Consider the following 27,241-nt stretch of genomic DNA (forward strand, 5'->3'; position numbering starts at 1 on the left):
CCAGGCAGCCGGCTGGGGACAGTAGGCCCGACCTCAGCCCTCAGCGCTTTTCTCCTCGTTGTGTCTGACAACAGGACAAGTGAAGCTCTGCCGGGAAGTGGGCCAAAATAGGATGCAAGAAGAACCCATCAAAAAATCTAAACAAAAAAGTCAACTTAAGTGAAGGAACTGCAACTTTGTTTCCAGTATTCACCAGCTTTCAGTTAACTTGCTAGGACACTAATCTGCACTCAGACAAGAAAAAAAAAAAGGAAAAGGACAACTACGTTGCACAGAATTAGAACCGGCCTCTCCATGTGTCAGTAAGCTCCCAGAAGTGTGAAGAATTATCTCTGCGTCTTCTCACGTGTGGGCACACGTGAGACATGTCTGGTTGCCTGCACGCACTACAGCTCTCGGGGAGCCGCAGCCCCGCACGCACCACTGCCGGGCGGCCCAGCCCCTGGAGCAGCTCTCTGTGTGCGTGCCTCGTCAGCTGCCCGGGACCCTGGCCTCAGCGCTCAGACACCCCACCCTCTGGAAGCCCCCCTCCAACAGGCGGGGGCAGCGGAGACGGGGAGAAAGCAGGGCAGCACAGGGCCCCCCGGGGACCACGGTGGACACCATGTCAGAAGTGCCCCCTTCTGACCCCACAGGGTGAGGGCACGCCCACTCTGTCTCACTCCTAAAAAGCCCAAGCTCAGCCTCTCTCACAGAAAAGCTCTAAACAAGGGCTCGTGTCTGCGGTGAGAAGAAGGGGCACAGCGAACAGCACAGCAAGAAATTGGAGCTTGAAAGTAAGCTCCTCGGGTAGTCTCTAAAGCCAGAATCCTAAACTCCCTCTGGACAAGGTGTCAGACCCGCATCCCGAGGCTGCCGTACGCTGTGTTTTTAGGAATGGCAAAGAGCACGCGGAAGTCCAGAAAACAGGAGTCACATCACCCAGGGAGCTCTGCCTCTAAGGACCTAAGAACATGGCAGAAGTTACAGGACCAAAGCCGGGTCCCGCAGCCCTGGGACGCACAGGGACGGCCGTCCGTGCACCTGGCCCAGGAGGTCTCGAGCACGTTCACGGCGCGTGGGCCTCTCTGTCCCACTGGGGTACAGATGGCCTACGGCAGCCCGGCTCGCAGAGTTGGGGGTACCATGTGAGAGATCACAGAACCAACGTTTTAAAGTCAGTTTCAAGCACGATCAAATGCACTGCTACTGAAGTACAGCCACGCACGTTTGCAAAGACGCTGTGTGCATCTGTGACTGGAAAAGGCTACGGGAGTGACTCGCTCCCAGCTGGTGACGTCGCCCAGCTTGGAGCACCTCACCCTCCCTAGGCCTGTGGAGAACACCATGTGGTGCTTCACCCCGGGTAACTAAGTGGCCCTCACGTGAGTGCCCTGGTCACTATTATTATTATTTTACCTCATTCTCAGTGAAGGAGGCAGAAGGAGACGAACTCTTGCTAAACACGAGAGACACGGGTGCTGCTGGGGGGGCCCGGTTCCGCTTCTTCAGGGGCTTGCACGCGTCAGACAGATGCTTCGTGGCTGTGAAATAATTTGGTTTGTAAAGTAAAGTTTGAAATCGTGGCTCAATCTCTCTCCTGCTCTAAAAGTACCCATCTGAAAAATGAACTTCTAAAGATGAATTTTCTGGGCTGTCATGCCAAAGGGTTAACTTTTTGTTGTGGAAAAATCAAGGTGAGGAACTGGACGGTGAACTCCAGCGGCCCCCGCCTGACCCAGACCTCAAGCTGGGCCAACACCAGCTCCCCCACACCGGGCTCCACAGCCCTTACCGGTTCCTCTGCAGCAAACCCCAGACAACAGCATCCCACCCACGAGGAGTTTGGAACGTCTGAACTTCTAAAACGTAAGGTTTCAAATACAACCACGTGCCTCTATCACCTTGAAGTAACGACACTTTGTATCGTTAAATGTCCACTCAGTGCTCAAACTCTCACAAATGTCTTTTGTTTTAATAGTCGGTTCAACTGATTTTTAAAAACCAGTATAGCACTTCATGCAAAATAAGGAAAACAGAGCCATTTCCATCCTTCACTTATTTTCTCCTCCGGATTTTATTTTCCTTTCTAATTAAGATGTGGAGATCGTAAGCTTGCTTTAATGAACAACCAGATAAATATGTCAAAAAGACCATGAATGAAAAGGCCGCCTGAGTCCCCCTTTCATTGTTTTGACAGTTCTTTCCCACAAGTACTTTAAAAAGCTAGCTCTTCACCACGTGAAATAACAATAAACAGTCACTACTTTGACTTTCAGCCGATACACATGGAGGACTGGGTACTAAGAGGGGGTGGGTTTACAGCAACAACTGGTACCGTCAATCAGAAACCTGGACATTTCTGGTTTAAATCACTTCTCCAATACAAACTTAAACTGAAAACAATAAAGCTGAGAAGTCCGCAGAAGGGCGGCGTCAGCAAAGCCGGCGAGGCACGGCGCGACTTCTGCGTTAGTTAACGCGGTCTGTTTCCAAGCGCCGGAGCCCCTCCCGCCCCCGCCCCCGCCCCCGCCCGAGGGCGTCTCCCCAGCGCAGGGCCCGGGCAGGAGAGCTGTCCACATTACCTGCCTGGCTCTTCAGAGAGGAGGCGGCCTCCGTAGCCTTGCAAGAGCTTGCTCGGGCGGTCTTGTCAGCGACAGTCTCTCTCTGTTATTAAAAAAGGGATGGAGAGGAGGGAGGAACAGAGAAAAAGAGAAAGGGAGGAAAGGGAAAGAAATCTCCGAACGTGAACTGACACAGGCGGCTGAAGAGCGTGTGTTCTGCAAGCGAGCCGTCAGCGCCGCCGGCGCGGACTCTCTGCCTGAGCGGAGCTGACCCCACTTCCCGCGGATGTCGGCGGGGGGTGGGGGGGCAGGCGCGGCCACGCAGACGCTGAGCACGCGTGGACGTGGGCCAGAGGCAGCCCCCTTCTCCCCTGGGTGCCCAGTCAACTACACGGGGAGCCACCACAGACGATTCCCAACTCTGAGACAAACTCCAGGTAACCCTCACAAAGTCATCGAAAAGCACATTTCAAAACAGAAAAATAGCAGGAAAAAAAAAAGAGGGACCACGAGCATTTATCTAGTGCTCAGAAGGCGAGTAATGTGGTTGAAATAAACCTCCCGGGGCAGCACTGCCACCTCAGTCAACCTGCAGCCCGGAGGCCGAGTTCCTATGTCTGCACCCCACCCCCACCTGCCGGACCCCAGTGGGGCGGGCACCGCACTTGGGACGCTCCCGGCCCAGCCACGTACTCAGCGCAGGTGGGGAATTGCACGCAACAGGGCTCACCCAGCTTTGTAAGAAGCAACAAGACACCTTGATTCTTTTTAAAATCACGTGCTATTTTCTGAGCTGTTCATAAAGTATTTCTATTTAGCTACTTTATGTGAATTTTGGTGCTTCAAAACTAGCTTTTTTGGTAAACCCTCTACATAGAGACTCCAAAGCGACCAGCCAGTGTGACCGTCGATGAGGCCAGTCCAACAGCAGGCGCCAGAGGAGTAAGCGAGCATGTGTTCCCAGGGAATGAGCACGAGAGTGACTCAAGGTGAACCTCAGCTAACAGGCTGCTGTCTGACACCTGGTCACTGACAGCCCCACCTGCAGGTCCTCGGGGAAAGGGGGCGGGCCTGCCTGCTCTCCTGAACTGCAGGCATGGCTTCAAAGAAATCAGACCAACCATGTGGTGGCCAGGTCTTGAGCAATACGTGAGATTTATTTTCCATCCTTCAAAATCAAACAATGAAAGAACTTCTTAATTTAGATCAGTAAAAGACAGATGGAGGTCGTACTCAAAACCACAAATCAGCGTACAACTCCTTTGTCTGAACTATTATCAAATAAACATAAACTCAAAGGCTGGGTACAGAGTCAGTTCAGATGGAGTTATTTAGGTGGGTGTCTGAGACGGTTTAAACAGACGGAGCCGCGTCACACAGGCACCGGGCAGGCCCTGCGCCCTCCACGGGCACCAGCCCCACACCAGCTCCTCCAACGTGGGAACCTCTCTCTCTCCTCCAGGTACCGGGCAGCCTCTGCCCCTGGACCCCGCTGGCACTGCCAGAACTGCAGGGCCCTGGGCTGCCTTTATAGAGAACTGGGCCTTTATACCTACACTTTGTTCAACGCACCAAACAGGCCACGCAGCTTGATCAGTATTCCCAGATTAGTGGCTTTTCCTCAGCTTCTTACTGAAAAGTCACCTACTCAGTGGGTTCTGGTGTGCTCCTGTCAGCTCGTCATTTGCACCCTGAATGACACGCCCCCAGGCGGGACTCACTTCACGTGCACCGTTCGTTGAATCTAAACTTCGAGCATTATTCAGGGTGTCTGGAGGCACTAAGTCCCCAGCAGAGGAGAACGTGCTCTCCCCCGCGGCCTTCTCCAAGGGGCCCTGAGGGAGGCTGGCCAGTGCCGGCTGAGCACCCCCGGGAGGGACCCGGGGCCTCCAGCCATGCCAGTCCGGGACGTGATTACCTTCCGAAGACTGTGCCTGTCAGTCCTGAGTCTTTTCCTGGGTGCGTCCTCCACTGCGACGTTTTCTGTAGGGTCCTGTGTCCTTTTAGTGTGGTTTCTTTTTTTCCCATTTAAGTGACCTTGAAATGGGACGGGGGAAACTGATGTGAGAAACACCCCACAAGCCGCCCCGCAAAGCTCGGGCACGACCCCGGGCGGCCAGCGCAGGCCTGGCCCTGCCAGGCCTCCTGAAGCACCTGCCGCTCCAGGGCCTAAGTGTCGCCGATCGAATGTCTCCACGTCTTCCCAGTTGCAGGGGCTGCTTCCTGCGACATCGAACAGTAGGAAATCTTTATCTGATCTAGAGATTATCATACTGGTATCTGTTACATTTAATGTCCAATAAATTAGCATTAAATTTAAATATAACCCAGTATTCCTGACAAAATCCTTTACTTAGTAATGTAAGTGGAATTTAATATACAAAAATAGATGTTTAAAAATAAGTTTCTTCTGTAGAGCACAGGGAACTATATTCAATATCTTGTAATAACCTTTCATGAAAAAGAATACGAAAACAAGTATGTGTGCGTACGAGCATGACTGGGACACTGGGCTGCGCACCAGAGACTGACACACTGTAACTGACTGCACTTCAATTTAAAAAAAAAGGAAAGGAGCAGAGGCTAGTGGAATTTATGTTTAACTTCAAAAATTTAAACAACTTGCTACTTTTTATGCATTTCCTTAAAGAAGCATCTTAAGGAGTAACACCCCATTTGCATCTGCAAACTAAGGGCTTTCCACATGTTTGATTAACTGTGCCATGTACCACGAATATCAACCCAAACAGTCCTACCCTCGAACAGCAAGACCTAAGGCAAGACTGCAGATTCCAGAGATACGGTGAATCTGCACACACCGATGTCAATCTAACACCAACCCAGGACCCCCACCCCCCGCAAGACTGCTTTGCAGAGACTCCTGGCTCCCTCCTGGACGCTCACCACACCCCTTGCGGGAGGGCACCACAGGCTGGGGTGCAGCACACCAGCCAGGGCCACTGAGCTCCCTGGCATCCAGCAGCCCAGGGCAGACGCAAGCACAGGCCCCGCCTCAGGTCCAGGCCTGGTGTCTTGGAGAAGAGTCATAGCTGGGGTGCCGGCCTCACCAGCTGCCAGTCCCAGTCTGGCATAAGCAGCCCAAGTGCAGCCCTCAGCAAGCTCTGCCCCTGGCCACTGCGCCAGCCTGGCCTCGAGGGAGCACCAGGAAGAGGCCCGCAGCGCGGCGGCCAGTGGGGCCTGGTGAGCCTGCCCCACAGCACATGTGCACGACAGACAGACACCTCCCGGCGGAGGCGAAGTTGTGGTCCTTATGTAAGGACCTCCTCCTGCACCAGCACGAGGCAGTGCTTGCTTCTCACAGGAAGAAGCAAGATGGGCATCTGTCTGAATCCCCAACACGGGGCCAGCCCGCCATCCCGTCCTAAGCACCGTGCTCCCACGACCGGCACACACCTGACACACACAGGGCAGGGACCACTGTGCCCGGTCTACCGAGCACTCAGGACAGCCCAGAGGACACAACGGGACACAGTCAAGTCATAGTGACTCTTCAGGGGCAAACTGAATCCGGCTTCAAGAAAACCTGACTACTCTGAAGTCAACAGTCACTGACAAGGGGCACTTGGCACACTGATGAAGAGTCTGGTGAACTTCCGCCTTTTAAAGAAATCACAAACCCTAGACGCACCCCCATTCTGAATCGTAGTATTTGCAACATAAACTGAACCAGTTAGATGAAACTCAGTGTTAATATAATTAGACAGTCAATGTGGAAATCTAGAAAGCCCTGAAGTCAAAATGGAAACATCCGTGAACACGACTGGCAGGCTCTCGGGTGCGCGGCCACAAGAGCCAGGACACACGGCGCTGACTCAGAAGCACAGCCTCATGCACACAAAGCGAACGCAGTTACTTCCGGGCCTCGGCCTCCTGTTAGGTGAGTCTGGAAACACTTTACTTTTGGCCTCTCCAGAACTCTTCAACCTTGAGAGACGCAGAATTTTTCTGTATTTTAAGCTGATACCCAAATACGTCACACTTGTTTTTACATGAAGTGTCCATTTCCCGGAGCACAGTGTCCGAGCATGCACAGATGACACCCTGACTATGGGGACATGTCTCCCTGAAGCTCAGTGTGGAGCCCCTCCTCTTGCCATGGCCCAAAGCAAAGGAGCACCAGAGGACAGCCACGCCGAAGGTCAGTCCACAGTGCCCTCCTCCGTGTGAGCTCTTGAGCCTACAGGAACAGCCCCGGATGCAGAGCCGCTGCCCACGGGGGCGAGGCCCCTGTGAGTGAGGGCAGCCTGGCCACGAGACACAGGCCTGGTCTGACCCTGCCCAGCACGTGAGCCCACAGCCCCGGAGGCCACCTGGGGTCCCACCTTCCTCCTGCTCCCTCACACCCCCGCTGGCTGCAGAGGCTGGAGTGCCCGCCCACTAGGCACAAGCGAGGGTCCACAGGACACGGGAGGATCGCCCGGCATGGCTCTGGGGAACCACGAATGAGGAAAGGCCGGCAGAAGGGCTTTCCTGTGACCCCCAACTCTGGCTGCTGATCGGGGCTAGGAAGGGCGGGGCGCCAAGCAGCCACCGCCCACGTCACACCCAGGCAGGGACACGGTGCAGCGCTGCGCTTACCAGACTCTTCTTCCGCCTGGGAAGGGGCCGGCAGGGCGAACTTGGTGTGGTAGCGCGCCTTCTGCTTCTCGGTGAGCAGGTCCCACTGGGACCCCAGCAGCTCCTCGATCTCCTCGGCGGGTGCGTCCGGGTGCTCAGCCACAACCTGCGGAAAGACACAGGAGGGCCTCTAGGAGCTGAACACCTCAACTCACAGGACCCGGTGCCCAGCCCTGAGAACTCAGCCCGTGGCATTTTCTCTCCTACCTGTCAAACTACGCCCCATAAAAGCTTCCAGGAAAATAGTATAAACTGATGTGAAAACTCCTTGAAAACTCACGGTTGGAAGCAGTGCTGGTGAAAACAATCCAACCGCACTTGTGTAAATGCAGGGAACGACAAGTGTAAGAGGAAACACACTTCCCGCCCGACCACTAAGTCCCTTCACTGACACTTCCTAGGTGCCCTGAGAGACCCGCGCGGGACCGGGCCCTGAGAGCGCCACCTCTAGACCCAGAGGCGAAGCCTCGGCTGGCCTCCTTGTCGGCCTCGCAACAACCCCACCTTCAGGCACCTGCTCCGGAAGGACAGCAAGGCGCTGTGCCAGCGAGCACGCCCTGACCGCTGGCCCGGCCCGGCCCGGCCCGGAGACAGCCGCCCTGTGCGGCCGCGACACTGGGCGCCCTGGCCCTGCAGCACAGCAGGGCTGCCAGCACCAGGCCCGGAGCGCGCTAGAAACGCAGCATGCCGCTCCCCCGAGGAGCTCGCCGACAACCAGGAGCCGCGCCCTCACAAGGGCCCCAAGGGGACGCGCGTGTGCGCAGGGCTGAGGGCTGGGCCTCCGCTGCCCACTGCAGTGACCTGGGGTCGCGACCACTCTAGCCCGGCGGGCCCGGCAGCACTGCTCTGAAGGCTCCCCAGGGGCTTCCAGCGCGCCCCACGATTGAGAACCACCGGTAGCGGGGCTGTGGGTCGACAAGGCACGGCAGCAAAACAGACCTGACCCACCTCCCGCGTTCACACAACCTGATGAACTAAGAACTGATCTCCTGTTTTTAAATGTTGAAAAAATCAGAGGAAAACTATCTCACAGCCCATAAAAATCAAAGGGAATTCCAGCACTGGTGTCCACAGTAGAGGTCTCTCGGAACTCGGCCACAGGCGTTCACTCACGCTGCCACAGCAGGGGCCCCAGTGCCCCAGGCCCTTCCAGAAGAGGCCTGCCCACCGGGCAGAGCGCTGGCTGCCGGCATGGGGGCCAGACCCAGGTTCGAACGTGGCTCGTCCGCCTGGCGGCTTTGAGAACTCGGGGCAGTGGGGGTGCGTCCACTCCCTCTGTGATGGCGACAGTCAACACTTGCCTGGTGGTGGGAAGGAGTCAGTGGTCACCACGACCACCGAGACCTGCCTCCTGCCTGCGACACAGGTAGCCTCTGCCTCAACTCACAACTCAGTCACCTGGACAGCTTCGTGCAGCCTCCGGTGCCCCACCTCCACCACGTCCTCCTTGGCCCTGCTGGATGCCAGCATCCCACCGACTCTGCAGTGCGTGGTCCGGCTCCACGTCCGGCCCTCCACGGGGCATCCTCACCCATGTCCCTTGAGAGTTGCCACGTGAAAACGTGCTCTTTCCCACCCGCGCCCGCCTGGGTGTCTCCAGCCCCACGCACACCTGCTTTCTCCCCTCAACCCAGGGCTCCCTCCACGCTCAGCCCCACAGGCTATCCTGCCGCCCTGCCCTGGCCCCTACACTTCCAGCATTGAGGGTCTGAGACCCAAGCAGCAAAGGCTTCTGTGCAAAGCTCCAGACACACAGAGCACGTGCCTCCCGGAACTCCCACCGGAGACCCCCAAGCACAGCATGTTTGTGGGCCTGCTGCCCTCAGGCAGCCAGCCTGCAGAACAAAGTGTAACCATGCCCACGCTGCCTCCTCGAGCAGGACTGCCAAACGCCCCGGAGGCACCCTTCCCCTTGCAGCTGGGCCCGTGCCAGGCTGGCCAGCTCCACTCCTGCTCATCTGTGTTCACCCACTCTCCCGGCTCTCTAGTCTGTCCACCTGCTGACATTCCCACCAAAAGGTCTCCCTCGTGTGACCAGGGAACCATGGCCCATCCCCACCTGGGGTGAGATGCCCCGCTGCTCCCCTTTAGCCAGCACAGACTCTCTCCCCACTCGCATCACCCTGGGCAGCTCTACACTCGAGCAGGCTGCAGACACGGCGGGCTCCACCTCCCGACACCTGCACAGGCTGCACGCTCCCTGAGACACTCTCCTCCGCCAGGCTGACTTCCAGGCACCTGTTAGGTTCCAGCTACAACGCTGCTTGCATGCCCTTGTTCAAGGAGCGCTCTGCCGTGGGACAGGAGATAGATCTGTAACAGCAGCTGATTTCGCCCCTCACCCACACCGTGCCCCCCACGTGGGGCAGAGGAAGTGGCTTCATCACCATCCCAGGTTAATAAAGCAACAACCGTTTGCTCAAGTCTGCAGGTCTCATAACGCCGCCACGCGGCGTGAGGGCACTGGCCAAGGGGCAGGGCCCAGCGCTACCTCCTGCCTGTGCCGCCTCTGTGGCTGTCAGCCTCGAGCTCGGTGCAGCCAGCTGGGAGACAGGGATACGCCAGCCTCAAAAGGCTACTGTGAGAACTGAACGCGATTTTCCACGGTAACATACTGGCAACGTCTCTCCCGTGTGGTAAGCACTCAACAGTGGCTACCTCTCTTTTCATCAACCACTTCAGACAAACAAAAATATGGAGAATCAAATACCCACAAGCCCACACAGCTGGCTCAAACGTCACCAGCACAATCTAAGACTCCGTGTGCTCCTCAGAGATCGCTTGGCACCCCCCCCCCACTGCGAGCTTCCGGGAAGAGCACCCTCAGGTGGCCCCCGCGGAGCCCGGCCGCCTGGTCCTCGCGCCTCCCTCCTGAACAGCGCTGGCTGGTGCAGCCTCTGGACAGTCCAGGTCTTCCAAGTCGAGGGTGTAAAAGGCCTCAACCTGCCCTCTCGCAGACCACTTGCTTCGGGGGACGCGGGCCTCCATGCCGTGAGGATGGCCGGGCAGCCCGTGGAGAGGCCCCCTGGAGGAAGACCCTCTGGCTCCAGTCAAGCTTCAGACGATGCAGCCCCACGGGACACCTTCACTGCGACCTCGTGAGGCCCTGAGGCAGAACCACCCAACGAAGCTGCTCCAGCGTTCCTGACCCACAGTCACTGAGGCGGTCAATGCAGGCTGTTGCTTTAAGCCACTGAGCTGTGCAGTGACCTGTCAGGCAACAGCAGACACCTAGTGCAAACGCGAGTCGTGAAACACTGGTCCGACTCTCATGGAGCTGCAAATGTCAGGATCACAGAAGGTGGGAAAGATTCTTTAAAAATTGGAAACTGAAGCGAAAAATATCCAATAAAACTGCTATGAACACTGGTGCCCTCAGTAAACTGTCCGAGTGGACCACCCCCAGCTGCTCTCACTTCCTCGCACGCAAGCCAGGACTGCCACCATCCCCACCCCCGGCAGACTCCGGCTCCCAGTGTGCCCCCCACCCCTCTCGTGGTTTTCCAGGAGCATCACAAAATACAGCTGTGAGCTGCCTGTCTAAGGTAAGTCTGCTGGACAAAGACCAACAAGCAAAGAACATCAGTGAAGAACTCAACCATTTCACGAAGCATAATACTCTTCTTCACTTGCAAGACAAAAGCTGGAAACTGACCTCGAGAAAGAGCCAGCAAGTGGAAACCAAATGCCCTTGAGAGTCCCGGTCTTCTATCCATGAAGTGTCCCCAGAAAAGGAGGCTCCGTCCACTCCGTCCCTCAAGGGCTGGCCACTGATTCACCAGTTAACACCCAAACGAAAACCATCCCTGCGTGCACCAGCCCGGAGGGAAACCATCTAGAAAGACCGAGCTCATCCTTCAGGGAGGAACGGGGAGCGGGAGCCCACTGGCCATGACGGTCAGAGGGCGTCCTGGTGCCAACACTCTCGGACAACACATAACTACCAAACGCAACCAGCACCGAACCAGATGAGAGCGAGGGGCTCGAGGGCCTCATCCAACAGAGACTGGGGCGGGCAGGGGCGCTGGTCTCTAACGTGGAGCTGGGCTCATCGTGGCCTTCGGGCCAGTTTGCATTCAGCCTAACGCCCACAGCAGAACTGTGCAGGACGGGATCTGGCAGGGACTCGGAGCCAGAGCGAGGCCATGCTGCGAGCCAGGGGCTCTGGGTGCACGGCCCCCACCAGGGCGCCCTCGGCCCACAGTGTTGGCGACCTTGGGGGCGACAAGCTTCCGTCTGCTCTGGGCACGTTTCTTAGTGCTAGAAGGACTGATGGGGAGCAATTTGGGTCCCCAGAAGCAAAAAGGGTGGCCCTGGAAAAAGGTGTGACTTCTCAGGTACCCACTCTCCTTCATAGTTTCAAACAAGCGGAAGGCCACGGAGACAGACGAGGAGGAGGCTGAGGGCGGCTGGCTGTGGTTCTCTGCTGTCACAGCCTTGCCCCACTTCCAAAGTCTGAGCGCAGGTGCCCCTCCCCACACGTGACCACCGTCCCGCTCAGACACAGGCAGTGCACGCTCCGCGCTGACCCCTCGTGCCCTTGTGCACAGCAGGCCCAACAGGGTGGCCGCACCCTGCTCGGTACCTGGACAGTTCAGCTCCTGGGGGGAGGTACATACCTGGAGCTACACAGGGACCCTTTCTGCATGGACAGGTAGACAGGTAGGTAAAGCCAATAGTAGGTATGTTGCACTTTTCAAACTTTAAGCAATAGGACCTCACGTCCTTCAGCGACTTGCTCTCCTCCTGAACATGTAGTAAGTCCACCCTGACTGCCGTCTAGTTACGCTGTGGGAACATACAAGTCTGTCACTCCTCTAACTTCTTAGTGTTGAACACTGTGTTGTCTTTTTGGGTGCAAGGCTGAAATTTCTCTAGGGTGAACACCTAGGAGTGAAGTTATAAAAACGTGAACCTTCAGTCTCACTGGATATTGCATTTTTCTCTTGAAGCAAGGTGTACGGGATGACCCCCCGCCTGCCCAGGCAGGACGCCCACTGTTGCTCACCCCCGACCCCAAAGGCACTGGGGCTGGCCGCTCGCCTCGCCGGGACGGCGACTCCTGGGCTCTCCTGGGCTCAGCAGCCTCTCTCTGTGGACTCACTGGCCACCAGGCTCTTCTGTGAGCCGTCATGTTCACAGACTTCCCCCTCTTCCTTTCAGCTCTGTCTGAGCTGAGCACACAGCTCGTCCTTTTGTGTTAACACAGTCCCCACGTGTTCTGTGACCTGCTTAGCTCAAGGAACCCTCCCCTCCCCCAGAGTGACAACGCTCTTCTTCCTCAGCAGCTGAGTTCTGAAGTCACCACTGGGGCCCAGGGCCAAAACTCCTGGTGGAGTTTTACTAGGATCTTATTAAGATGATATTGGATTCACAGTTTAATGCAGGGGGACCTCAGAACACCGGACCTTCCGACCACATGAACGCACCCGTCTACACGGGGCGACAGCCAGAGCAGCTATTCTTCTCTGCGGCTGCACCTGTTCCTCAGCGCCTCGTGCTTCGCTGCTGTGACAGACAGGGCCTTGGTAACACCGCCCGCCCTCCACGTCACTGCTGATCTCCACCAGCGCTGCGGACTCCTCCTAACCGGGGGGATCTCGTGTGGACCCTCCAGTTCCCACGTGGGCCTCCTGCCCCGCTGCAGCCAGGCCTCTGCGGTTCCCTCCTCGCACGGCGCTGTGGGCACTTCCCTACCACACGTGTGCGTGGTGACACAGGGCAACCTGCCTTGCTCACAAGTCTAGAAAGGAAGCCTCTACGCTGCATTAGTAAGTGTGATGCTGCTTCAAGTTTCCAACAGACATCCTTCAGCAGACTTAAGGAAGCTCCCTTCTAATCCTAGCTTGCTCACTTTGTACCAAAACGCAACGACTTTTATCAAATGCCTTCTCCCTGCCTACTGAGATGATCACTTAACCTGCGACAGCGAACCGCAGTGTCAGATCTTCTGATGTCACACGTGTCTTGCACTCCTGAGAAAAGTCCCCCAGCCCACTCGCTCCAAGTGACAGCGAACAAGACCGAAAACGGGGCCCTGACCGCTTCAGCTCTTACACCGGAATCAAGCCTTTATGAGCCCGAAGAGATCGTTTATTCTATGAAAATGATTAAGAATATTATTCAAATGCTTTAGTCATTTGAGTAATTTTCTTATTATTGTCCTTCAAACATCTTAGAAATAAATGCTCAACACACTCGGTGCTGGTGGCCGCGTTAGGTTTGTAAATGAGGGTACCGTCTATGGGCCGCTTCAGAACCGCCCCCCCGGAGAAGGCGCTACCCGGGCCCGGTGTTCAGGACCAGGCCGAGCCTCAAGCAAAGAGCGGCCCGCCCACGCCCACCCCGCCGACCTGCACCCCACCCTCTCCCCGGCGCTGGGAGGCACACTTCGGTCACCCAGAGGGCACAGGCAGGCAGCTTTGCCGCCAGGGGTTTAAGCGCTGCTCCCCAACGCCGAGCACACCTCCAGTCTACGAGGCTCCCCGCTGGGCTGTGCGGCACCGCTGGGAACCAGGCAGCCCTGCACTGACACTCCTCAAGCGCAGGAGCCCCACCCGTGGAAACACCGCCCCTCAAGCCCTCGCAACACCAACCTCGTCCCTGTGCTTCTGGCAGAAGACCAGGAACTGCGAGGCCGCGTCGCCCTTCCGGCCCCTGGGCGTGGAGGCCGCCGCCTTCTTCCTCCCCGGTGGCGAGCCCAGCCCTCTCCTGGGGCCGGCCTCCGCCGCCTTCTGCGGGCTGCTCCTCACGGCCCCGGGGGGGTCGCTAGCCCGGCCCTCGGCAGGGCCGCACTGCCGGGGCCCCCGCCTCCGCTTGACGGGAACACCCTGGTCCCCTGTGGACGCGGGGGCGGCAGTGTCGTCGTCGTCCACGACTCCCGAGGCCTCCAGCGCTGGCCCCACACACTCCGTGGCAAGGCCCGCCTCCCTCGCCACGTGGGGGTTGAGGCGCAGCTGGCCCCCGGCGTAGAGGAAGGTGAACTTGGCCTTGCGCTCCTCGGCAGGCATGCCCGCGGCCGCTCCCGCCTGCGCGAGGCCCCTCTCCCACTGGGCCCTCAGCTTCCCTGGGATGGGCTTCAGCAGCTGGAAAGAGACACAAGACATTCTGAGTGTCATGACACAAAGAGAAACGTCAACCCACGTTAAAGAAGGGTCCTTTCAGAATTTCAGGTACGTTTAGAAACCAAAGCTACAAAAATCAGTTAACTTGAAGGCTTTAGATGAAGTCCAGCCCAATATAACCCTCCTGTTTCTTTAAAAATCAGTGCCAATCACATTTAACTAAGACACGTATACATTAAAGCGCATTTGTATACGTACAAGGGAAAACAAAATCATAAAACAAATTATCTCTGCAAGTCATCAAAGGATAAAAAGGATAAGCTGCGTCTCCACAGAAGCCCGTCCTGCTGCGTGGCACGGCGCCCTCGGCAGAGGGGCAGCGGCAGGCGGGAGACGCGTCACAGCGCTTCAGACAAGACACGTGATGAGCAACAGTAAAAGCGCACCTCTAAAATCGTACTTAAGGAACATCTATCACCTTGATTTTCTCAGCTTTCGTGGGTGCCTGCTTGGCACTTTCCTGGCGTAATTTTTCGAACTGTCCTTCCCCTTCAAAAGCGACAAGGCTCTTCTCAAACACCCACGCCCTTTCCGGGGCGTCCCCGAAGAACTGGACGTGATACTGGCGCGCACTCTTTCTCTGACCTAGTTTTCAAAATAAAACATTAGAACTTGAAAGTCAGAATCTAGGGCGAGATTAGGCAAATCTACTCATATTTACGGCACAAAGTGGGGAGCTGCTCTCAGGCTGTTTTACTTGGTGCTGTCAGAATCTGTTAGCCTCGGAACACAGCCTGCTCTTTCTCCCCACCACGCTCCACGCCAAAAAGGGAGACACACTCATAAGACTTAGATAAGGTTCAAAACTGACCGGGAGAGGAAGCTGGCCAGATGCAGCCCTCGTCTCCCCCCTTCCAAGGTCCACTGGAGAAGGCGCCCAACAAGTAAGACAAGAGGGCGTCGGCAGGAGGGCCACTGGACAGAGGGGCCCAGCAGTGAGGGGCAGGCTGCTGTCGCCAGTCTGGCTTCAAATCCCAGCCCCCCACCACCAGCTGGGCAGCCTGGGCCAGCCACTCACTCACAGTGCCCAGAAGAGGGTGAAGAGCACCGATGACTTTCAAGGGCAGCCATGAGGCCACAGAGTAACCCCCAGATGTCCACGGCTGTCACTCTGCCGCATCCGACAAGGGTTGGGGGGGGGGGAATCTGAGTGAGGAAAGTGTCTACTTGGTCCCAAAACCCACAGAAGGGGGAGCCAGATACGGCCGGTATGGAGTGAGGTTAAAGACAGCTGGTCACAGGCCAGAGCTAGGGGAGAGAAGGGGAGCCCCAGTGGGGAACTGCCAGTCCCTGCTCCCTCACCCAGAGCGCCGGCCATGAGGAGTCAAGACACTTCCTAGAGAAGCAAGGCGCCCGGAGGAGAGACCTGTCCACTGAGTCTTGAGGAGACTCCCCCAGCTAAGCAGCCAACGGCCAACCAGACCCTCTGAAAGAAGCTAACAGCCCCCCAACACGGGCTGCAGGCAGCTCTGAGGACCCGGCGCCCAGGACCCGCAAGGCCCAGAAAGGCGTCTACGCAGCAATTCCAAAATACAGAGTCGCGTCTCCGCAGGGCCACAGACACGATGCTGGAAGGAATGGCACCCCACAGACGGCGCTCTAGTCTGCTAGGAAGAGAGAACAAAGAAAAAGCAGTGCTGTCAGAAAGTTTAAAATACACCATGAAAATAAAACTCAGAAAGCAAGGATGAAAAGCTAAGAAATCTTCCAGAAAGAAGAAAAAGATTACAAGGAACAACCACCACTTCCACAAGGGCCACAGGGTCCGTCCAGAATGTACGATTCCCAGGTAAGTAGCCTCCTCGAGGGAGAAGCAGAGACGCTCATCAGAGAATTCACACGAGGACACGCCTCAGAACTGAGCCCCCCAGCACCTCATCCCACTCCCCCATCAGGGCACACTGGTGACATTCCAGCTGCTGGCGGAGGGGAAGAGGACGGCTTCCACGTCGATGAAACGAGAAACAAAATGCAGGGTGCTCCAGGAGTAACTCTGGCTGCTGGAAGGAAATGGATTCATATCGTCAAAATTCTGAGAAGGGTGATTTTCAACATAAAATCGGATACCCAGCCAAACCATTTATCAAATGTGAGCACAGAGAAGCAGCGTCCTCCAAATCCAGGGACTCAAGTCCGTCTCCCACACGCCTTCTTAGGGTGACGAAATGCACTCTAGCAAAAAAGGAAGCCTGACGCAGGAAGAGAGCACTGCGCACCCACAGAAAACGTCACACAACTCGGACAGCACCTTAAAGAACGGCTGCGACCGCTGCCGCACAGAAGGTCGGGAGCGCCGGCAGCACAGACCAAGTAGGAGGAGCGGGGAGGGCCTCCGACTCTGAGAGGAGGTCTAGGCAGCCAGGAAGAAGGGGTGGACAGGGAGGCCCCAGAAGCAGAGAAGGCAAGCGGGAATCAAGCACAGGTCTTCCTTTTCTCGCCAACAGGAGAAACGAACTATGTAACAGCACGAGTTCAAAGGACAGAGAAACAAAGTCTTGAAGAAACTTCAAGCTGTATGAATAGCAAGGTACACAGTTTCAGAAGAAAGGCAGTAATTAACCTGAGGTGAAATGAAAGGGTGAACAGGAAAGAGACGCAGGCACAGAGCACAGCTTAGCTCTCACGGAGCGACGTCCCCAGTCAGAACTACGCGAACACGCGTCTGATGCAGCAAAGGCAGTGAGTGAGTCACACGGGCCAGACGGGAGGGAAGGAAACAGGAGCTGCTCGGAGAGCTCAGTCTTCATTTTCCGTAACAGAAAGTCAACAGAAAGCATCTAAAGCATGCATCAGAAAATACTAGGGGAAGCTGGAGAAAGCGTTGAGAGAGTCAAAAATAATTACCTCCAGGGAGAGGAGGGGCCTCTTTCTCACTGGTAACCTCTCACGCAACTCGATCTGTTTGCGAGAGTGTCACTTCTCTGATTCGAAAACAGCCAAGATTCAAAACCCTGTCCAGAGACCTGTGGCTTCTCTCACTACTTTTACGCCCTGAGAGAACTTCCCGTCTTCGCAAAAGCGAATGCACACATGTCACAACGTTTGGGCAACGAAGAGAACCTGTCGCAGCACGTGCGATAAAGTAACACAAACCCACACCGCTTTTTAAATAAACAGGTAATAACACAGAAAGTGCTCCTCACATGTCAGCTGGAACACAGCACAAGAGAATGCGACAGTCTGAACCCAACTTCACAAATTAATCGACACTTTTGAAGTTTTTCCTGCCCAGAAATTGGGCAACAACATAACCCAATTTTCAAAAGCAAAAATACACATACAAAACCCAATCTTCTCACATTTTTAAGGCTTTTTCTACTCCACATGAATTTTGTTTTGGCCCAAGTTGAGAGCTGAATTACTCATTTTATTTCCCCACCATAAGTAACCAACTGTCCCAGCACCATTTATTAGTAATGCTTCCTTCCTGTGCTGATTTCTGATGTCCATCAGTCATGGTTGGCAGGAAGCCCTCATCACTGGTGCCCCACCACGCTCCTTTCTAGGAGAACCTGGCCTCCACCAGCAGCCCAGGGCCCTAACGTTGTGCTATGTTCCCTTCCCCCCCATCGTGGCCCACTGGACTCAAGGTGGCTCTGACCCTCTGGGCCAGACTGGGCCAGAGTCTCTCTCCAGATTCTGTGGGGCTTTTCAGTTGACAACAGCCATTCACACATGCAGAACGGGCCCCACAGAGAGACAAGGCTACCTCAGAGCTGAAGCTCCAGGAAGGAATAGAAGCCAAGCCGCGGGGACCTGGCCGAGGCCAGGGGTCTACAGAAGCAAGACTAGACAGAGTAGAGCACAGGGACGAGACCACAAGAAGGTAAGTCCCAGAGCTCCACAGGACAGAGAACGAGCCCCGCCACGCCCGAGTCTCCTGGTTCAGTCCCGGGGGGTCAGCAGAGCCCCCAAGCAGGTAAAGCAGAAACTGACAAAACGTCAAGCGGGGGGAAAGGCGCGTCCACGATCACGGCGGGAGACGCTAACACGTCTCTCTTTGTAGCTGATGTAACAAGCAGAGGAGAACAATCAGATTACACGATCAAACAACCCAGAACATGAGAAAGCCAGATCACCTCTAATATTTTTACAAAATTCTGGAATTTAAAAATAAAGCAATAAAGGTTCCCTTCCACAACACAGAAAAGGTGAAAACAGAAATCTCCACAACACAAAATGATCTGCTTCCAGACGCCAGTACCTACGGAGAAGACTGGGAGGACCCAGGGCGCCAGGGAGACAGGGACGTTCCCAGCTGCAAGAGAACCCAGTTTTCTTCACAGCCTAACATCCGAAGCACACACTGACCTGTTCCCAGCTACAGGGTCAGGCCTCCAAGCCGCTGGCGCACCCACCTCAACGCCTAGTGGACAGCAGCCGGGGCGAGTTCTGCCGCCACTGGTCGCAAAAAAACGCCACTAGGAGAGCCGCCCTCTCCAAAGGGCCCTGCCTGAGCCGCAGCGGCTGGGCTGTGCTCCCTTCTGCATGTAGATTATACTTCAATTTTTAAATTTAAGTGCGTTTTTACTGATCCAGATTCAAGCTTGTCTACAATCCCAAGTATGAAAAATAATAAGTAGCCATACACCGCAAGAGAGAGAGAGAGGAAGGAAAGAAGGGAGGGAGGGAGGAAGCAAGGAAGCAAGGAAGGAAGGAAGGAAGGAAGGAAGGAAGGAAGGAAGGAAGAAAGGAAGAGGGAGAAAATCTGGGTTGGGGTGAGGGGGAAAAAAGTCCCCGCTTTAAGGGAGCCCACACCGAGCCACCTCCATGCCAGGGGCCCACTGTCCTCAGGTCCCCATTCTTCCCCAGCAAGGATGCCTCAACCCCCACAGCACGGCCAGCCTCACTCCCACTCCCCAGAGGCGCGGCACACCACGGGCTGAGCAATCAGACCTAGGCTGAGAGCACCCTGGGAGCCGGGCTCAGCGCTGCCGGAGACCTGCCTCACACACCCCTGTGACTGCTCCGTCTCCCGTGGCCGTGGACGCAACCGGAGCCCAGACCTGGGCTTCTACATGCCATTCTCCACTCAGAGGATCCAGGTTTCCTCTGAGAAATGGCCAATTCCAGGACTGGGACAAAGAAAGTGCCACAGAAGCCCAGAACGTCTTCAGCTGGGTCCCATGTAAGGAACTGCTCAAAGAGGGATGGAGATGCACAGAAGGGACACAGGTGAAAGGGGCTTCATGGGCTACCCCGGCCAAATCTGGGACAATCTGAGCATTAAAAGGAGTGAGAACTGTGATGCATGAGTAACTTTCTAGGAGGAGCTCACCTTCCAAGAGAAATGCTCCTTCAACACAGAACATGATAAAGCAAACAACAGCCACCTGATAAGCCAGCGGGTCGTCGCGAAGAGCCACAACCACAGCAGGGCAGTCAGGGAGCCTGTCTCCCAGCACAACCACAGATGGCTCATGGAGGATGAAAGGGGCCGGAGAGCCCTGCTGCCCCCACCTCCAAGGTGGGGCAGCCCACATGTCCTCTGCCACCGCGCTGTCCTCACAGGCTCCTCGGACCTTTTCTTTTCAAAGGTCATCTGAACCCCCTTCGCCTGGAAGGTGCTTGCCCTGGCTCTCTTCCTTTCCAATGCTTTTCAGACGCACATTATCAGTCTTCTGCAGTTGATCTTGCTGTGATCACACGGGCGCCCTCGCTGGCGCCCTGACACCATTCCTAGAGAAGCACGCTGCGGAGCTGCACCCCTTCTTCCTGCAAGGGCTTCCGTGAGGGCCAAGTCGGAGCCCTTCCCACAAGACACCTGCCTGGCCAGGTGGCCGCAAGTCTGCTCAGAAGGCCAGTGTGGCCACAAAGAGCGGGGCTGGGGCGGGAGCGCTGCCCTGGGCCGCAGAGGCTGGAAAAGGCGTGACAGCCAAACGTGATGCAGCCCGACTCGGTCCTGCAGGAAGGAGCGAGCAGGCCTGAGGACACACTGAAGACTCCCGGGAAGCCTAAGCCAGAACCCCACGAGGGACCAAGCTGCCGACGCGACGCTTCCCACGTGTGGTCGGGCTGCTGCCCCTGTCCTCAGCAGACTCTCGCTGACGTGTAGGGGTAAAGCGCTGCGACGTCTACAGCCTGCGTTCAGACGGGCTGGCGGAGTTCATGTGCGGAAAGACAGCGACGGGGCAGGTCAGGTGTTTAAGGCTGGCAACCAGCTGAGGGTAGGCAGGTGTCCACGCACTATCCACTCTGAACAGTGGGCTTGAAAAGTTTTCAAGTGAAAAAATAAAATATTTTTTAAAAAGACAGACCCCAGGTGTAGCCACTTGGCATTACGAAAACTGGGAGAGCACCGGGCAGCTTTATGTTAGCACTAAAAATAGATCCAAAATTATTAAAATTAAATCACCAAAGACCAGGCTCCTGCAGGGGAAACACCTGCTCAAACAGCAGTGTTCACAGGAAAAAGCCTTACAGGTGACCAGGGCAGAGGGGTGGGCACAATAAAAATTCAGGCTTTAAAAGTTAAAAAAAAAAAAGGATGATAATGACAATGGTTGACTCACTGGTCACTGCGCTAAGGTCGTTTCAAAAAAGTGATGTTAGTATCTTCATTCTTCGTACAAAGGGAAACTGAGGTTTAAAAACATTAAGCAGTTCACGACCAGAGCAGCCAGCTGAGCTAGCCCCAAACCAGCTGGCCCCGAGCCCGCGCCTCCACTCGGACGCCACTGCTGCAAGGCCGTAAGCCGAAGTGTGAAGGCACTTAGCCAGAGTGAGGGCTGGCGGGGAGAAACGGGAAGTGAGAGCTGGGTGAGTGGTGGTCGTGTGGACATCACTCGGAGCAGCTGGCGTAGACCACAGGACTCATGTGACCCCAAGGCAGGGGACACACACAGTGCAATCAGCGAGGTAGCTAATCCCAGCAGCTGGAGCAAAGAGATGCCAGGGCCTCCTTCAGCCACAGGGTCTGAGATGCTCAGAGGTCCACGTGCACAGAGCAGAAATCCCGGACACTAGAAGAGTCACAAGAGGTGCTTGCGATGTGCTACATGAACAAGTGGCGAGAAGCCCGAAACCCACTTGGCTTCCACCTGTGCTGGCTGAGGGGGGCCCACGCCCGGTTCCAAGGGCAGGCAGAGGCAGGCAGAGGCCGGCAGAGGCCCACGCCAACCACAGCAGAGCAGCCCTGCTTCAGTCCCAGCGGGTATTTCTCGTGCTCCGACCAAGTCCAGACCTCGGGGTGCATCCCGGGGTCCCTGAGGCCCTGGGACGGGACTCCCATGATTCTGGGGTCCTCCATGGAGTGAGAGCTGAAGCCGGCCCTCAGGCACATGCCTGGGCCTCCGGGGCAGGAGGCCAGGCCAGGACTCGGGGAGGGGCTCCCAGGACCCAGGCAAAGTCCTCTTCCGCCTGAATCCATGCCCATCAGCTCTGTTCACAGGAGAGGCACCGCCGTACCTCACTCCCAGCAGCACTGCCCCTGTAAGAGCTCAGGCCTCCAGCCCGAGACCAAGAGGGGACACGCACTCATGGCGAGAGCCAAGCGAGGCTGACCGGCTGGCAGCACTGGGCCGACCGACCGCTCTGCTCACCACGGCTCCGGGGGCACGGGTCCCCTGGGCAGTGACGGGTCGGCTCCAACTGGGTCAGCCCATCTCACCTTCCTCAAACCAAATGCAGACTTTCCTCTAGAAGAACTTTCCACAAGAATCTCACACCACCTCTTGTTTTCCTCCTGCAAACACACGTGAGCTTTTATGTGCTTCATGACCTGTCTAATTACTGTTTAAATTGGTGTCTGCTCTAATCTGTGTCAATAACGTACCACATTCTGAATATACTCTTCAGCTGTGCCCTGTACTGGTTTACATTCCCAAGTTTCCTTGACACCAAAGATGACTGTTTCAAGTTTTTTTCCTTCATCCCACAGACCTAATAAAATAAACTGGGACATCTTTATAACTCAAACTTAGTATAAAATACTATTTCTGAAAGTCATGCTGACATAAGCAATCACAGGCTATCTAAATAATAGTAAACTGACCATAAAACCTGAGGAGCAATACAAGGCAAAGGCCGCTACCCCATCGTACTAACTCAGTCAGACAAGGTACATACCTGACTTGGACACAGAAAGCAAGGGCAACGTGTCATATCTGAGTCACCAACCTTAGGCAAAGTTGCGAGATGAACCACAATAAACTTAACAACAAAAGCCCCAAGCAACCTGGTTACCATGATGTATGAAATGGCCGGTAAACACACAGAAAGACGTCCAACATCACCAGTCTTAAGGGGAAGGCAGCGGGTGGAGAGCAGAGCAGCTGCCAGGGCTGGGTGGGGGGACTGAGGGCTCCCCACTTCACAGGGCAGGATTTCAGAGTCCCAGGACGAAAAGAAACCTGGCGACGGATGGCAGGAACGGCTGCCCAGCAGTGGGGACGTACTTCACACCACTCAAGTGCGCACTCAGAACGGTTAAGATGGTAAACTTTATGTTTGTGTATTTTAACACCAAAAAAAAAGGAAAGAAAGAACCAAAGCAGGGCTACTTAAGGAAGGGTAGGAGAGAAGTCTAGAGACGCAGACAACTGAGGCCGAGCAGAGCGCTGCAAGGGCAGCCCACGCAGTACCTTTCAGTTTGGTGTAGCTGTGCAGGAGGGGGTCCGCCGAGACCATGCACGGCCACCACGGGTACCCGGACACCTTGGACCACACCAGATCGCCCACGGTGTATTTCAGCTGGTGGTCTTTGTCTCTGCCCGTGTTTGCACAGGATTCTTTCTTAGCTGGAACCTGACAATGAACAACAAAAGACACATCCAGGGGGAAGGGTACAGCTCAGTGGCAGAGTGTGTGCTTAGCGCGCATGAGGTCCTGGGCTCAAGCCCTAGCACCTGTTAAGAAGTAAATAAATAAGTAAACCTAATTACCGGCTCCCTTGCCCACCCCTCCCAAAAAACAAACAAACAAAAATAACCTTAAAAAAAGACACACCCAGTGCCTGCCCCTACACCAGCCCTCCGTCCACAGAAGACAGGGGCTCACTCAGGCTGGGGTCCGACACGCACACGCACACGCACACGCACACACCTCTGACAAAGGGTGCTTTCCCTCACTGGCTCTTAGGTGGCAGCCTCGATACCACTGCATCGAAACTGTCTCCTGCCCTCAGCTAAAAGGCGCAGGGCAGGTGCCCAACACTACAAAGATCTCTACATAAACCTATATCCTCTGGCCCGGTGGGTGTCTTCATCCACCGGCCAAAGAATCTGTACTCTGACCCTCCCACCCCTTCTGAGCCCCAGTCTGCTGAAGCTCCTCTGGAGAGAGGACCCGAGTGGCGAGGACGTGGCGGGACCTGGCAGTGAGTCTCGGCTCCACCATCCAGGTCTCGAGGCTCTAGGAGCCTCAGCCTCCACCGACAGCCCAGGCCAACCAGGAGGCTGGAGGCTTGACGAGGGGCCCTCTGCACACCAGGCCCCATTCCTATCCAGGGGCACAAGCACGGTCAGCGTGGCCTCGGGCCTCCCACCAGGAGTGCTCCATGCCCGGAGTGTCCCCTCGTGGCTCCCCAGGCTCGCCACTGCGCCCCAGGCAGACCTCGTCTCAAATACCTTTTTATCCGAGGGACTCGAAATCCGGGACACCAGGGCTGCCTCCACAAGGCCCTGCTCCAGCAAGGAGTCATACTTCATGCTTCTCTTCCTGCTCCTCCGCGCCTTACTTTCTGGACCGTGTCTGTTCTCTTCTGACGGGGGCCCAGCAGCAGCACCGTCGCCACAGATGGAAGATTCAAAGAGAGGTTTCCCATTCATGTACGTCTTGGTGATTTTCAGCTTTATTTCCGGAGAGCCATTTTTGACAGGGGTAGTGTTAGGCGGTGTCCCAAGTCCCTTCATTTCTGGGGACTCAAAACGCAACCTGGCATCGTGAGCACCGGGCTCTCCGTTAAAGACGCGGGAGGTGAGGTCCTTCAGCTTCTCAGTCGGGATGAAGGGCAGCGCCTCATGGCCGTTGAACTTGGGCACCACCCCCTCCTGCAGGCCTGCGGAGAGCGGGCCTTTGCTGAGGAACACGGAACACTCACGGCTCACTTCACAGCTCTGCGTCTTCCCATTTGTGCCGCCAGCGACCTCCGGGGCCTGCTTCATCTTCACGCCCTGACCGCCTTCCCAGCAGAAAGACAACTGTTTCTGAGGCTGAGTGCCACTCAGCCCGGATGCTCCCGCTCTTAGCACTCTGCGGAATCAGAAGCACAAAAAGAACAAGAAATGTACTACGTTTAGAGCCCGAAACGCGCCTGCCAACAAAGCTCTCCACCACTCTGCGGGGTTCACTGAGGCAATTCATAGGTCGCAGGAGGCAAGTCCAGTATCCCAAAAATGACACACAAGAATCACAAAACGGTGCAGTGAAAGGAAAGGGGCGGACACCAGGCCAGCAGGCGGAAGGCAGGCTGCCATCCTGACCAGCAGCGGGCCATGGGTGCCCACCCACCTGCTCCCTCACCTGGGAGGCCAGATCACCTGTGGCAGCTCGCCTGCCACAGGGGCAGCGACCACAAAGCCAGGCCCGCGAGAGGGATTAAGGGGAGGCCCTGACGACCAAACACAGTTCCTCACGTCACAGCTGAGGGGGACCAGGACACACCTGAGACGACCGGTCGGCAAAGCTCAAAAACCCATCTCCCACACCTGGCGGGGACAGTGAGACAGCTCAGTCTGGCCAGTCCCTCCCAGACCCCCACCACACCAGGCCCAAAGTCAATGCCCTGACAAGGAGCACCACGTCAACAGAGAAGCCCAGTTACCGTTCCTGTGACGACCAATTGGTCCGGGCGGCACTACTGGGCCTTAATTTGCACAACTCACCAAGTGATGAGGGAGGCCCGGGGGCATGGGGTCTTCCCGGCACAGCTACAGCCCCAGTTGGGGACACCTGGTGGGCAGCCTGGAATAGTAACAGGCAGGCCCCGTTCCAGCTGGGATGACACCCACCAAGAGTGCACGACAGCCACCAACGAAACTCCTCCGAGAAGGCGGCACGCAGGCGCATCAGACCCTGGGGAGCAGCTGGTCCGCAAGTGGGGACACCTCTGCTCCCCAGAGATGTGCCGCATTGTCTGGGGGCTGCTAGCGACACCTACTGGGGAGGGTCAAGGGTGCAGCTAAGCATCCTCAACACACAGGGTGGCCTCCCAGCAAAGAACTATCCGGCAGAGGAACGCTGGCATGTGATGTGCAGCAGTGAGGAGCTGTCCGGGCTGCGACCCCCTGCGCCCACGGAAACAGCCAGGGTGGCAGCCACGCAGCTGAGGTGGGCCCGGGGAGAGGAGCCAACTTAGCACCCTAAGTCCAGCTTAGCCACACACACGAGAGCTCTGACTCCGCAGAACTGTTTCTGAAGGTAAATCAGTGCGGCTTCCTAGTCTGGCTCACATCAGCCTAACTGGACAAAAGTAGGAGACAAGCACCTAAAGGCGCTGGGGAGACAGCGAGCCGGGGGAGTGGCTGGGCCGGCGCCTGAGCGGGCGGGAGGCAAGCGCAGCAGGTGCGCCGGGGAAGGGGAGCCCCGCCCAAATAAATCCAGGTCTCCACACGCACAGGGCAGAGTCCAAGCAGCCTAGCTTAGGGAATACCAGAAGCAAGATTCGGCTGCTAGACAAAAACAAACCAAAGCAACGCTCTCACCCGAGGACGGCCACTGTCAGACAGACAGAAAGCAGGTGCCTGTGACGACGTGGAGAAACTGGAACCCCTGTGCACTGCTGATAGGATGTAAAATGGCGCGGCTGCTGTGGAAAACACTAGGAAGTTCCTCAAAAAATTAATATGACCCAGCAATTCCACTTCTGGATACTTACCCAAAAGAACTGAAAGCAGGGTCTCAAAGATATCTGAACCCCGTGTACAGAACAGCACCGTTCACAACAGGCAAAGGCGGAAGCAGCCCAAGTGTCCATCCACACAAAGGACACGCCTCAGCCCTAAACAGGAAGGACACTCTGACGCCTGCTACAACCTGGATGAGTTCTGAGGACATTCCGAGTGAAATACGACAGTCACGACAGGACAAATACTGTGTGACTGCACCTGTGTGAGTGATCAAGTCCATAAAGACAGACGGCAGAACGGCAGCTCCAGGAGCCAGGAGAGGGGAGCACGGGGAGCTGTGGCTTTCGTGGGGACAGCCTTTCAGATTTGCAAGATGAAGAGAGTTCTGGGGACGGGTGGTGGTGACGGCTGCACAATGTGAGTGTACTTAACGCCACTGAGCAGAACAAAGAACGTCTGCAGCATGTCATCCCAGCACCAGGGGGAGACCCCGGCGGCCAGCCACGTGGAGAGACGGGGGATGGCAGGAGAGTCCCCGCACAAGTCACGTCACACCCACTGTCACTCCTGCCCCTCACTGCAGTGGCTCGACGGCCCTGTCCTCGCGTCCCCCTCATCAACACACGGAGCAGCTCGGTCTCTCCAGCTGCTGTGTACCATCCAGCACGCAAACGTACCATTCCTACTGTTTAAGTCATTCCAGAACACAGGCAATGATGGAGTTTCCCAAAATGATGCATGAGGCTGGCACAGCTTTCACACCAAAGCCAGGAAAATGAACGCAGAAAAGAGCCACAGACCAGGAGCAGCGTGACTGCCAGCAGCACCAGGCGCTACGTGGTAAGACACTAAGGCTAAAGGGTTTGCCCAGAAACGACGATTCAACGTCAGGAACTCCATTAACGTTCTGTCACCTGTTAACACATTGCAGGAGGTTTCTGGTGAAGGTGGCCAAATTATTCTTTTTAAGGTTAGCTATATCGCCTAATTCAAAACAAGAAAGGGGAAATCTTCAGGTCCAGAAACGAAGAAGGAACAGCACAGAGCCTCACAGGGCACGGGCTGCCCAGGACAGGACCACAGGATTCAGGGCTGGGCTCGGCAGCCAGTGCGGAGCTGAGGGCCCCCGCGCGGCGGTGGCCGGTCAGCA

At 56.2% G+C, this 27,241-nt stretch overlaps 1 protein-coding gene across 3 annotated transcripts in view; it reads right to left on the reverse strand.

The window, feature by feature from the left end:
• NSD2 (nuclear receptor binding SET domain protein 2) overlaps nt 1-27,241 on the reverse strand; it is a 71,961-nt gene that overhangs the window by 24,821 nt on the left and 19,899 nt on the right. For all 3 annotated transcript variants that reach the window (XM_072947205.1, XM_072947214.1, XM_072947217.1), the window contains exons 2-9: nt 23,872-24,496; nt 22,888-23,050; nt 14,724-14,890; nt 13,778-14,266; nt 7,143-7,287; nt 4,462-4,580; nt 2,565-2,646; nt 1,399-1,523 (exon numbers count right to left, since the gene is read on the reverse strand). In XM_072947205.1, the coding sequence (XP_072803306.1) occupies nt 1,399-1,523; nt 2,565-2,646; nt 4,462-4,580; nt 7,143-7,287; nt 13,778-14,266; nt 14,724-14,890; nt 22,888-23,050; nt 23,872-24,496 (1,915 nt within the window). The remainder of the gene's footprint in view (nt 1-1,398; nt 1,524-2,564; nt 2,647-4,461; nt 4,581-7,142; nt 7,288-13,777; nt 14,267-14,723; nt 14,891-22,887; nt 23,051-23,871; nt 24,497-27,241) is intronic.

Source organism: Vicugna pacos, chromosome 2 (assembly GCF_048564905.1).
Source record: "Vicugna pacos chromosome 2, VicPac4, whole genome shotgun sequence".
NCBI lineage: Eukaryota > Metazoa > Chordata > Mammalia > Artiodactyla > Camelidae > Vicugna > Vicugna pacos.